The 12,720-nt window shown below is 59.8% G+C and overlaps 1 protein-coding gene across 1 annotated transcript in view; it reads right to left on the bottom strand.

Moving 5' to 3' along the window:
• The window catches only part of PLXND1 (plexin D1), a 52,286-nt gene that overhangs the window by 20,156 nt on the left and 19,410 nt on the right, over nt 1-12,720 (bottom strand). The window contains exons 3-10 of the mRNA XM_058565901.1: nt 12,479-12,610; nt 12,132-12,232; nt 11,918-12,047; nt 10,300-10,477; nt 10,033-10,141; nt 9,226-9,328; nt 2,796-2,900; nt 188-277 (exon numbers count right to left, since the gene is read on the bottom strand). Of these exons, the coding sequence (XP_058421884.1) occupies nt 188-277; nt 2,796-2,900; nt 9,226-9,328; nt 10,033-10,141; nt 10,300-10,477; nt 11,918-12,047; nt 12,132-12,232; nt 12,479-12,610 (948 nt within the window). The remainder of the gene's footprint in view (nt 1-187; nt 278-2,795; nt 2,901-9,225; nt 9,329-10,032; nt 10,142-10,299; nt 10,478-11,917; nt 12,048-12,131; nt 12,233-12,478; nt 12,611-12,720) is intronic.

Genomic DNA, 12,720 nt, shown 5'->3' with positions numbered 1-12,720 from the left:
TGAGGGGTGTGGGTGGTGTCTGGGTCTCTACTGGGGGAGGGGATGGATGTCATGGGGAGAGACAAGGGCAGAGCTGTTGAGGATGGGGGGACCAAAAGGAGGAGGGGGGTAAGGTGGGAAGGAAGGAATGCAGCATCTGGACTTGTGCAGGCCTCCCCTTGCCCCTCACTGGAGCCACACCACTCACCACCACTTGGTTGCAGCGTACGGCTGATTCATTCACCCACACGGCCTCAAAGATCTCCTCCGGCCCAAAGCTACATTCTAGAGCTGCACCCTGTGGAAACGGGGGTGCTGAGGAGAGTCAGGTCAGCACCCATTGCTGCCCTCAGGGGTAGGCTTGGTCCTACTATCAGGCCTCTGCGTGGATGGTACCCTCCTCCAGAATGTCCTTCCGGGCCTCCATGTCCAATGTTTGAGGGAGGCAAGGAGTACATGCAGACCGAGAACTTTGGCCTTGTACTCTTGATGCCACTAAAAGCCTCACCAACATTCCCCAATGGCCTACACCAGGGGTCTTTTATGCAGCTCATAAAGTCTCCACTCTAGACATGACCAGCTCTTCAGCATAAGTCAAGGTTCATCCCCATGAGACTCCACCTACTCTTTGAACCTTAACCCCCTGCCTGACCTCTGCCCCACGAGGCCCGTGCCCCAGCGACACCGGGACACTCTTCTACACAGCACAGGCTGGCCTGCCCCGAGCTTTGCCCGAGCCCGTTCCTCCACCCGAATGACTTGTCTCCCCTTTTTCCACCCAGCAAAGCTCACCATGGCCTTCAAAATCCAGCTCAAATGTCCCATGTTCCAAAGCCTTCCCAGACCCTCCCCTCAAACCAGGGGGGCACCCACGCTTGATCATTCGTTCATTCATTCAGCAGTGAATATCTGGGTGTGTGCTGGGGGTTCCATGAAGCTCCTACGGCTGGCCCCCCACCTTGTATACCAAGGACCAGCCCATCCCCAGCCCAGTCTCTGTTTACACTGGTCTCCCCACCCACTGGGGCAGGTTGGGGCTGGGGCTCAGCCCCTGTGATACCTCCAAGGGCAGCAAAGGGGCAGTGAAAGAGCTCAGGTTCTACCTCACATGGGCCTGGGTTCGAATCCCACCTCTGCTACTTCCTACCTATGCGACCCTATGCAAGTGGCTCTCCTCTCTAAGCCTTGGTCTTCTAAACTCTGCAATGGAAACAGGCTTCCCTACTCTGCAGGGTTGCTGGAAAAACTTTAGTGGGTTGCACACTGTGGGCATCTAATATATGCTGGCTGTTATTAGTATGCAGGAGGTGCTCAATAGATGTTTGTTGAATGAATAAACTGGGCTCAATTCCCCAGTCTCATCTTGCCCTTGGCCCAGCATAGACCTCCGGGGAGCAGCATCAACAAATATTCGCTGAGTGAACAAACTCAGGTTTCCTGTGTGTTAGGCCAGCTGCATGGCAGGACTTCCTGTTTATGTCCCAGTCGTAGGCAAACGTGACACCCTAAAGAAACAGTAGGTTAATGTGTGCGCGTGCACGCGTGCACACACACACCCCGCCTTTTCTCTCCTTTCGCTCGGAAGCTAACAGGAAAGTGGCTGTTAACAGGGCTCAAAGCTCATTGGTCCATGCTGAGCTGGGAGGTGGGTCTGTCCTCTGAGTCCCTGAGTGCAGGCCTCGGCCATCGTGGGATGGCAGGTCTAGATTGTCCTGGGGCTCCCCAGGGTGTAGGCTCAGCAAACAGGGCTGCTGCAGAGCCCAGGCAGGGGGCTCTGCCCGCCCCTGCCCTCAGGGTTCCAGGAGCAGGCCCAGGGGGCAGGAGGGCTGGGATGCCTGAGGCCCAGTGAAGGCAGACACGTGCCCCCGGTTACACAGCTGGAAAGCAGCAGCCAGGACCCAAACCCGGGCTTGGGCCTCCCCTGGCAGCCTCCTGCAGCCCAGGGGAGCAGCACTGCCTCCACACCAGCCCAGGCCGCTGGATGCTCAGGGCGGCTCTGCCCCAACCACTGCAGGGTGGAGCCTGAGGGCCGAGCTCGGGGCCCCACTGCCCTGCACAGAGCTCCAGCCCTGGCCACCAGCTTGCTCGACCATTCCAAACACCTGGCACGTGAGCCCCACGTGTGACAGCCTTCACAGGCCTCAGCTCCCCCGGGGAAGCAACAGATGGTGAGTCTCAGGAGCTGGAGGGGGGTGGCTGGCATGCTTCCAGGACTCGTCAACACTTCCCACCCAGGACGCTCCTCCAGGAGGGACCCAGAAAGAGCTTCATCCCCTCCCCCAGACCAGATAGGTGGGCGGGGCAGGGAAGGCTGGCTGCAGGGAAGAGCACTGGATTGGGAGTCCAGGGCTGGGGGCCAGTCCAGCCCCACGTCATGTGGCCTACGGTCATCTCCTTCCCCTCTCGGGGCCTCATGTTCCCATCTGGACAACAGGGAAAGGGGCAACAAAGGGGTTCTCTGGCCATTCTCCAGGAAAGACATGTTAGCCGCGGACTGGGGAGGTATGTCCAGGGTCACAGGTCAGCCTGGGGGCAGGGCGGGGGCTGGGGCTTGGCTCTGCCGGAGGAGCATTAGAGGGCAGGGGCGTCTGGGGGTCCTGGCCAGGGTTTCCTTCAGGAGCTGTTGACGGCCTTCTGTCCCAGGGACCTGCCCCTCACCACCCACTTCCCTGTCCCCCAGCCTTGTGCAATCAGAGCAGGGCCTTCTCAAATAGAACCTGGAAACTCAGAGAAAGAGAACCAAAGCATGGATGCTGGGCCCAGAGCAGGGGTCCCCACGTCTGCCCCGCTCCCGCCTGGGCCCGGCCTCCACTTACCTGGAAGAAGGCGGCATTGGCCAGATGCACCGGGATGCTCTGGGAGCTGCCTGTGGGCATGGGTGCCAGGGGTGAGGGCAAGATCTGAGGGCAGTCCTGAGGGCTCTGCAGTCAAAACACAAGGAGGTGGGGGTGACACGGGGGCATTTCAGAAGAGACAGGATTCACGGCCACCCCAGCCTGCCAGGCCGTGAGCCTCCCTGAGGAGCGCTTGTCAGCCGCACAGTGAGAAAACACTAGCAATAAAATTATAACAGCCACCACTACCGAGGGCAGCACACCAGTGCCGACCATGCACCATCTCATCCGATCCCCAGGACAAGCCTGGGCAGCAGGTTCTATTGGCCCCATTTTACAGATGAGGAGACTGAGGTACAGAGAGACAAAATAACCTGTCCGGTGGGGGAACTCATCCCTCCATGGCTGGTCCGCAGCATGCCTCTCAGAGGAGGCCGGGAGGCCGGGGATGAGGGCCAGCCCCCTCCCCATTTCTGGGCCTCAGCTTTCCCAACTGTAAAATGAGGGGCTGCACCCGCTCCCCGAGACTCCACCCAGCTCTGAAACGCCAGTTTCCAGATTGACACATGTTAAATGATTCAGAAAAAAGAAACGCCAGACTTCTGAACAGCCCATGGGAAACAGGCTGTGAGGGCTCAGGTGCTGCCAGGCTCCACACCCTCCCCGCTGCCCAGGGGAGAGGCACAGCCTCCGGGGAGGCACCAGCTCCCAGAGTCCCGGGGAGGGCTGGGCATCATGGTTGCCATATTGGAGATGGAGCCACCCAGGCCTGTGGAGCAGGGGCTACTTCAAAAAAGGAAGGGAGGGAGCGAGGGAGGAAAGACCCCGAGGTTCAGAGAGGTGGTAAGCTACCCGAGGGCAAAGGGCAGAGCTGGTCTTTGAACCCCCATCTGTCTGACTCTCAGGCCAGAAACTGAAGTCTGAAACTGAGGCCCAGGGCGAGGGGCAGAGACCAGGGAGCCGGACTGTGCCCACCATGCCACCTTAGTGGCCTCTCTGAGCTTGCAGTTCTAGAGCCCCCACCATGTACTGAGTTCTTCAGACCCGGGGGCCGGGGGCCACGTCCTGCCCGCTCACACTCCGAGAGCCTGACCTGCTGGGACCCGAGCGAGGGGAGGATTGGGGACCATGGAGCAGCCATACTCACCAAGGGCTGACCGCCCGCCTGCCCAGGGGGCTTCCTGCTCTGCCCTCCTCCTGCCTGAGTCTGGTTGGGGAAGGATGTGGAAATGCGATGATCCCTGTGTGTCCACCTGGAGATCACCCAGCCAGAGCCAAAGGCCTCTGGGGCAGAATCTGGAGGCCTTCCTGGGGTCTTTTTGCCTTATTGGTCATCAGACAGGGAGCTCCTTGAGGGGAACGTCAGGGGCCCAGCATAACACCAGACCGCAAGGGGATGCCAATGCCAATGACAATAAATAATGCTCACGCTAATGACAGTGGCAGCAGCTAGCTCACAGAGCCTCACGGTGCGCCTGGACAGTTCTGAGCACTTTTCACGGTATTAAGGCACCAAACCCTCCTCCTGACAACCCTCCTGAGGTAGGGAGTCTGTAAAACACCCATTTTACAGACTAGAAAACTGAGGCGCAGAGAAGCAAAGCAGTTTGCCCAACATGGAATGGGCAGCACAAGAGGGCTCTAGCTATCCAGACTGTTTGCTGACCCCAGGCCGGAAACTTCGCCTCGCCCAGACTGGTGAGCTTCCTAGGGGTAGCGCCTGGTGCAGACCACAGGGGCCTCAGCTGAAGAAGCAACAGGGCCAGGCCCGGGCGAGGCCTCCTGAGCTGACCACTCCGCAGGGCTGGGAGGTAGCAGCTGGCGTCCAGCTCACTGTGTGAGCGCACACGAGTCTCCGTCGCTCTCTGTGTCAACCCCACGAAATTTCAGGGAACAGAACCCACAGGTTTCCAATCAGGTTTCACGGCTGCTGCCACCTCTGCTTTGCAGCTGCTGGGGACCCTGCGGCTCTGTCCTCCCATCTCCACCCCAGCCGTAGGTATGTAGCTGAAAGGAGGGGCCAAGGGGTGAGGGTCACGGCAGGGGGGCTCCCACAAGAGGCTCCCCAGAAGGAACATCCCTGAGGGCCTCTACTCTCCTTGATCCTTATAACCTGTGGCCACTTGGATGCTTGTACCCATTCCACAGAGTGGAACTGAGGCTGAGTGTCCCGGCACATCTTTGTCCCCCTTTGGTGCTTCCCCCCAGCGTTGGCTAATCCTCCGTGGAGCCAGCTGGTGCGCCTGCTGCTCACCATCTACCTCGGGGTCTGGCTTGGCCCTTGGGGAACTGCCCCCCACAGGCCTGTGGCTTAGGAAGACTAAGCCTATTCCCTAGCCCCAGAGATGGGCAGGTGCCGCAGGCCCACCCTGGCCTCAGCGATTGGTTCAGGGAGTGTATGTGACCCCAGGTCAGCCAGTGAGACTCAACTATGGGACGTCTGCAGAACAAATGAAAAAGAGAAGCTCTTCTTGTTTCTTGGGCTGCCGGGGGATCAGGAGCCCACCCAGAGCCGCTGAGGCCATCTTGCCGCCAGGAGGGGAGGGCTTGCCTGAGCATGGAGCCTACCCAGAGGGGAAGGGAAGCCTCAATGACATTGTTAGAACCCCTGGATCCAGCTGTGCCTGAAGGTGATACCACCTCCCAGACTTTTCACTCACATGAGCCAATTAATTCTGTTGGGGTTGAAGCCAGTCTGAACTGGGGTCTCCCCACTTGCAACCAAAAACTGGGGCCTCCCTGTCCCATCCCAAGCCAAGCCATCAGCACCTCAGAAAGAGGCTGAGTGGCTTCTCCCCTTTGGTGGAGGGCAGCACAGGGCACGGCCTGCAGGCTCGGGAAACCACAGACAACTGACAATGTTCTGGGCAGAGGTGAGAAGGCAAGGGACTGGGAGTGGGGACAGATGCTGAGGCAGCAATGCCAGGAGCCACAATACCCAGGGATGCGAGCCCAGTGTGGCCGGTTCACAGAGGGCCCCACCTGTCCCCACACTGGAGCTCACAAACTTGCCCACAGTCTCCCAAGTTCAAGGGTCAAAAACTGGCCCAGGGGGGCCGGCCCGTGGCTTAGCGGTTGAGTGCGTGCGCTCCGCTACTGGCGGCCCGGGTTCGGATCCCAGGCGCACACCGGTGCACCGACGCACCGCTTCTCCGGCCATGCTGAGGCCGCGTCCCACATACAGCAACTAGAAGGATGTGCAGCTATGACATACAACTATCTACTGGGGCTTTGGGGAAAAAAAGGAGGAGGATTGGCAATAGATGTTAGCTCAGGGCCGGTCTTCCTCAACAAAAAGAGGAGGATTAGCACGGATGTTAGCTTAGGGCTGATCTTCCTCACCAAAAAAAAAAAAAAAAAAACTGGCCCAGGGCCCCTGAACCCACCTGATCTGTTCCCTCCCTACCCTTAGCCCTCCTGTTCCTACCAAACCACTCCCTCCACTGGTTCCTAAGGAAGCCCACCTTCACGTTGCCGTCTACCCCAGACTCCTCGGTAAGGGAGCCCACCCTCCCCTCCGCCCAAACCCTCCTTGCTTCCAAGGCCTAAAGTCACACCTCCTTGGGGAAGCCACCCTTGGGGGGGCCACACCAACTCAGAAAACTGAAAGCGGAGGGCGTGGCCACCTTCCTCATTCTCCTCCCCTCCTCAGAAAAGCCAGCCCCTCCTCCCAGCATCCTCCACTCCCCCACTTCCTCCCTCTGGGGCCCACGAGGGGATGGAAAAGTGACAAGAGTCTTAGCCCTAGCACCTGCCTCCCCACGGACACCTCCCTGGCCTGGACCGAGACCTACTGCCTCCCCCAGCTCCTGAGGGGTCCAGGAGGATGTGCAGACCCCGCTGCCTGCTACCCGCCGCCCAACCAGAGGCATGGCGTCTCCACGGCTAACTGGCGCTTAATTAAATGCCAAATTAAGCATCAGTTCAGAGACTCCTGTGGGCCTAGGGAGGGGGCTGCCTCTTCTCCTGCTAGATGACCCTAATCCTCTAAGACAGGCCCTCTCTGGGCCCCCCACCCCAACTCCTGGCCCACAGAGCTGCAGACCTGCAGGAGTGCGGTTTACGGGGAACAACTCCAGCCTGGTGAGCTCCTATGCATCTGTCAGGACCCTGTACAAAGGACCCCTCCCCAGAGAAGTCCTCCCTGGCCCATCCAGCAGAGTGGCCGCCAGCTCCTGAGGAGCACAGTGGCCTTTTAGTGAGTGCCTACTATGTGCCAGATATGGAGTCGGTGCCCTACAGGTGCATTTCCAGAGTCCCACCACAGCAAAGGAGGCCCCACTTACCAGATGGGGAAACAGGCAGAGAGGTTCAGTAGCTTGCCCAGGATCACACAGCCACAACTCATACCTCAGGCCCTTGGCTCATGACAGGGAGGGCAGAAGTATAGCTAACCAGGTTCTTTCCCAGTGCCTCGTACAGATTCAGGCATACAACAGGTGCTCAACAAATGCTGAAGAAACCATGCTGAAGCTGGGTTCTCCTTGTCCCACCACCTCTCTAGGTTAGAGCACAGGAGGCAGGCTGCTGGCACAACTGCTTCACGCTGACGTTCACTGAGTTCCTGCTGTGTACGCAGCCCTGGGCTGGGGGCTGGAAGGAGATGTGGACCCAAGACAAGAGCAGGAGTCCTATTTGGGCCAGACTGGAAGCCCCGGATCCAGTGCACAGGCCCACAGGCCTCCCCAGGCTTTGGCCCCACAGCCTCCAGTGGGCCTCTCTCCCAGCGCCAGACCCCACATGATTGCGTCACTGCTTTGGTTAAGCACTGCCCTGCTGTACTGTACTCCTCCTCAGAGCAGTTCTGAGGCTCAGGCAGGAGGGGCTGAGACCAGAAGACTCCAGAGTGGGCCACAGAGCCCCTCCTTGGCACCTGCTCATTGGCACCTGGAATGGGCAGGCAAGGCTTCAAGACTCTCTGAGCCCAGTACCAGGAGGCTGGGGCGTCAGATGCTCTGGGGACTGGGGCTGCTCCCTGGGATACATGCCCTGGGTGACCTCCTTCTGCTGGGAGCCAGGGCCCTGGGGGGCCATATTAGCTACCTCAGTTGTGCCATCTGGAAAATGGTCAGGAACATCCATTTCTGGGAGAGATGAGCTGCAGACAGGGACTCAGTGCCTCCCTGGCCCCTCGCAGCCCTGATACAAGACAGAGGGTCCAGCAGCCAGGTCTGAGAGGGAACGAGCTATGATCTCAGGACCCTGCGCCCCTGTCCAGTCCAGCCATCCTCCCTGGCTGGGCATTAGCATGCCAGCCAAAGTCTCAGGAACCCCGTTTGGTCTTCCCTGGCACGAGGCTAGGATGGCCTTAGAGGCTCTTTGAGCAAAGGCGAGAGGCCACCCTTCAAGTGAACACACCCCAGAAACCGACCAGTGGCAAGGTAAATGGCATCTCCATTTGTATTCTCCTCCTGCGTCCCCGCTCACCTGTCCCGCCCCACGCCGGTGTGGTGATGACGCCCAGCTGTCCCGTAGCCCCGCGGAGGCCTGGCCCCTGCCAGCACAGAAGCAGCCTGCGGAGCCTGAGGGCCCAGCATGGGCAAGAGGACCCGGGAACGTGCGCTTCCTGAGGCCAGCTCATCCTCTCCACCTGCGGAGAGCCACGCCTCACCTGCTCCCGGGCCCCAGTGCCCACGGGGAGACCGAGGCAGGGGCCTTTCAGCCCAGCTCTTGACTTGGGGAAGGGGGAGAACATGGGCTCCAAGCAGACCCCAGTTGTATGCCCGACCACCGAGGACTGCTGAAAATATTGAAGGTAAAGTTAAAAACCAGCCAGTGTTGGCACGACGTGCAGAAAGGGGCCTCCTCCTGCAGGAGGGAGGATAAACAGGCTCAGGCCTTCTGGAGGGCGGCTGAGCTAAAGGGGTCAAAATATGGCCATGCTTTGTGCCCATATTTCTGAGAACTGGCCTCCAGGGAATGACTGAGGCCGTGCACGGTGCTCTGGCTGTACTAGAATGCAGAAACGACACGGGAAGCCATCAGCATGTCCAACAATAGAAGATTGGCTAAATGCGCTGTTACACGGTGAGCCCGGCCCAGCTGTCAAATTTGGTTCCGAGGAAGAAAATGTAACGACGTGGAAATGTTCTCAACATAGTCAATGAAAACAAAAAGAAGGAATGGGGGCCGGCCCGCGGCGTAGTGGTTAAGCACACGCACTCCTCTGCGACAGCCCGGGGTTCAGATCCCAGGTGCGCACCAACGCACTGCTTATCATGCCACGCTGTGGCGGCGTCCCACATAAAGCGGAGGAAGATGGGCACAGATGTTAGCCCTGGGCCAGTCTTCCTCAGCAAAAAAAGAGGAAGATTGGCAGATGTTAGCTCAGGGCTGATCTTCCTCACAAAAAAAGACAAAATAAAGGAATGGAATAGTGGAGGCAGAGGGCACCCTGCCACGCCTGGCTTACCGTGGGATTTGGGGCGGCCTCACACCGCGACTGGTTGGAGACACAGGTGTGCTGCTGGGTGCACCAGAAACAGGGCCACGGTGCCGACAGGCAGCTGGTGCAGCTGGAAGACAAGGGACCCCTCAGACACTCAGCCCCCCCACCCCCACTCCACCCTTGCCCCCAGGAACTGCGACCCAAGAGGCAGATCCCAGCAGAGGGGAAGAAGGCCTTTCTCATCATCACAGGGGCTGGGCACTTTGTAAGGTAGTGAGTTCCCTGCTGGAAGAGGTATGCAAAGGGGAAATAGATAGCGGGGCCTTTTGTGTGTGTGTGTGTGTGAGGAAGATTAGCCCTGAGCTAACATCCAATGCCAATCCTCCTCTTTTTGCTGAGGAAGATTGGCCCTGGGCTAACATCCATGCCCATCTTCCTCTACTTCATATGGGACGCCGCCACAGCATGGCTTGACGAGCAGTGCATCAGTGCGCGCCCGGGATCTGGGCCTGCGAATCCCGGGCCGCCAAGGCAGAGCACACACACTTACCCGCTGCGCCACCGGGCCAGCCCAGACAAGCGGGGCCTTCGGGAGACTAAATGAAGTGTAATCAAAGCACTTCTCTGGGCCGCTACCAGCCCCGGTGCTCACAGAGGCCAGGCACTGGGTGATGAGAGTTTGCTGCATGATAAATGAGCTGGCAAGTGAACGACTGAGGGTCCTGCCTGCCTCTAGGACACTAGCACTTTTCTTCCAAGTGCCTCCCTGAGAGCAAAGGCCCTCCCCTGCTCCCCCTCCCCACTCCCTCGAGGCAGCCCCTGTCCACTCACGCCGTGTGGGGGTACACTTGTCCAACGCGACTGCAGTCGTAGATGGTGAAATTGGCCCCGACGATGTTCCGCCCGTTGACCCTCACAGACATCTCGACGGTCACATGGTCTGGAATGGATCAAGGGAGCCAGGGAGAGACGGACAAAGGAGCAGGGGGTCTGACATCAGGACTCCCGTGCCTGAGAGTCCCCCGTTACACCCCTTTGGGGCTGGCCATCTGAGAACCCCCCACGGCTGGACCCAGAGCCAGGGAGTGAGGTGCTTACCCTGGTGGGGCGGGAAGGGCGGGAACCGGTCCCTTGGCAGGAGGTTGCAATAGGCGATCTGGTGGCCAAAGGCAGGGCCCGGGACGCGGGCCACAGTGCGGATGCTGTTCCCATAGTCACAGACGATCTCCATGCCGCTGAGGCTGGGCAGGCTGCCCGAGATCTGCAGGATCATGCCCTGGGCGCAAGAGACCCTCAGCTGGGGAGGGGGCACTCCCCTCACAGCCCCACCCCCAGGGCATGGAACACTGGGAGAAGGGGTGGCAGGAGGCCAGGACTCCAGGCCAGAGGGCTACTTCCTACATGTGACCCTCCAGGCCTCAGTTTCCCCATCTGCAAAATGAAACTGGTCATCTTACAGTAGCCAAGGAGGCTCTGCATGATCTGGCCCCCGTGACCTCTCTGACCCCAACTCCTAATACTCTCTCAAATTCACCAATCTGTTCCCACCTCAGGGCCTTTGCACTGACAGTTCCCAGAACACCCTTCCCAGGCACTCACCTTGGCTCACCTCCTTCACAGCTTTGCTCAAATGTCACCTTCGCAGTGAGCCCCCAGCTCTGACCTAGTCTAAAATGTCTACACTCCCCACACTCGCTCCCCACCCCTCTCTGTTCTGCTTTCTTTTTCTCTCTATATATCACCATCTTGACATTCCATGTTGCTTATTCTCTCACCCCATGAGATGTCAACCCCTCAAGGGCCAGGGGTTTGTCTGCCTTGTGCCCCGCTGTGTCCCCAGAGTCTAGAACTGCACATGGCACACAGTGGGTGCTCAGCAATCTATCTGATGAATGAATGAACAAATGAATGAATGATGGACAAACCTGCGTCCGTCTGCCTGACGAGATACAGCATGGGAAGCACTCTGTGACGTGTAATAATGGAGGGGGTGCAGAGGAGCCGCCCCACCTGTCCATCACAACCATCACCTTCCCCCGTGATACATGAGGGCACCCAGCCCAGAGACGTCACTGAGGGCAGAGCCGGGTGGGACCCAGGCCTGTCTGTCCCTCAGCCCCTGCCCCTTGGCCAGGGCCTGGAACCACCCCTGCTCCCATGCTGCCCGCCATGGCTGGGGAGGGGGCTGCAGCAGCTCGAGGCCTCCTGGGCAGAGGTGAGGGGCAAAGCCACTTGCCCCCACGCTGCAGATTCACCTGTTTCTGACAACAAGAAACAGCGGCCTAGCACTTGGTGCCCACCCCACCCCCGCACTGGGGCTCACTCTCCTCCCATCCTCCAACCTGCCCCCTCCCTCCTGTGACTCCTGGGACTCTGGAGCCTGCCCACTTGAGCTCAAATCCCAGCTCTGCTACTCCCTGGCTGTATGACCTTGAAAAAGTCACTTTACCGCTCTGTGCCTCAGTTTTCCTCACCTAAAAAACGGGGATGTAAAGAGTTGTGTGAGGCCTAACGGAGGCGAATGTCACGCACCCGGCACGAGCTGACACTCAGTAACTGCTCAGTAATGCCCAGGCATTCTCATTGTTTTTAGGATTGGCCTCCAGGTCTCTGGGGCGCCATGGCAGGAGTCTCCCCCTCTCAGGGCTGGGTGCCTGTGAAGGGGACTCCCCATCCCATATCCCCCGGAGCTGGGTCCTGGTCCCTGGAGACTCACTGGGTACTCCTGGTGCACGTCGATCTCGGCAGGCAGGACAGTCATGGCAGGACAGCCACCAGGACCCTCGCTGGCGCTGGTCCAGAAATGCCACTGGCTGGAGTTGGCGCAGTCCCGCTGCAGGGTGCACCTGGAGCACACAGCGCGGGTCAGGACCCCAGCGGGCTCCCCCCACTGCAGCCTCGCAGGCCCAGGCCCTGCCCGGGCGCCTCACCGAGTCTCCAGGGCGCACCAGCCGCAGTAGGCGTCGGCCGCACCCACGCAGTCCCCACAGGTGGTATGCACGGCGCAGGCGGCGACTTTCACCCTGGCCATCTGGAGGCAGAGGTGAGGGCCCTGCTCAATGGGGCTGCCGGCCCTCCCCTGGGGAGTCAGCATGGCGAGAGCCATGAGAGGCTGGAGGGAACAAGGCCTCCCTGCAGAGGTGAAGTCTGTGCCGGGTGGTGAAGGGCGAGCAGGCAAAGGGGATGGGGAAGGGCGGGTTCCTGGCAGGGGAACAGCGCGTGCAAAGGCAAGGCCAGCAAGAGTAGGGACTTGGCCAGGCCGGGGCTCTGGCCCTACCTGGTGGGACGTCATCAGATAAAGGTAGCCGGGGTCCGCTGGGTCAAACTGCATGACGTGGTGCACAGGCTCCCCGTAGGCCACCGTCACCACTCGCCTGCTCACCACCTGCATGCTCTCGTTCAGGTTGATCTGTGGGGGCGGTGGCCGTCAGGGTGATGGTGTGCTGAGAGGGTGCCCACGGCAGGGGGAGGCCACACACAGGGCAGCTGCCCCCGGGGGACCTGGCCCAGGCTTGGAGT

Source organism: Diceros bicornis, chromosome 2, assembly GCF_020826845.1.
Source record: "Diceros bicornis minor isolate mBicDic1 chromosome 2, mDicBic1.mat.cur, whole genome shotgun sequence".
NCBI classification, from domain to species: domain Eukaryota; kingdom Metazoa; phylum Chordata; class Mammalia; order Perissodactyla; family Rhinocerotidae; genus Diceros; species Diceros bicornis.
This window is presented reverse-complemented; position numbering and strand designations above follow the sequence as displayed.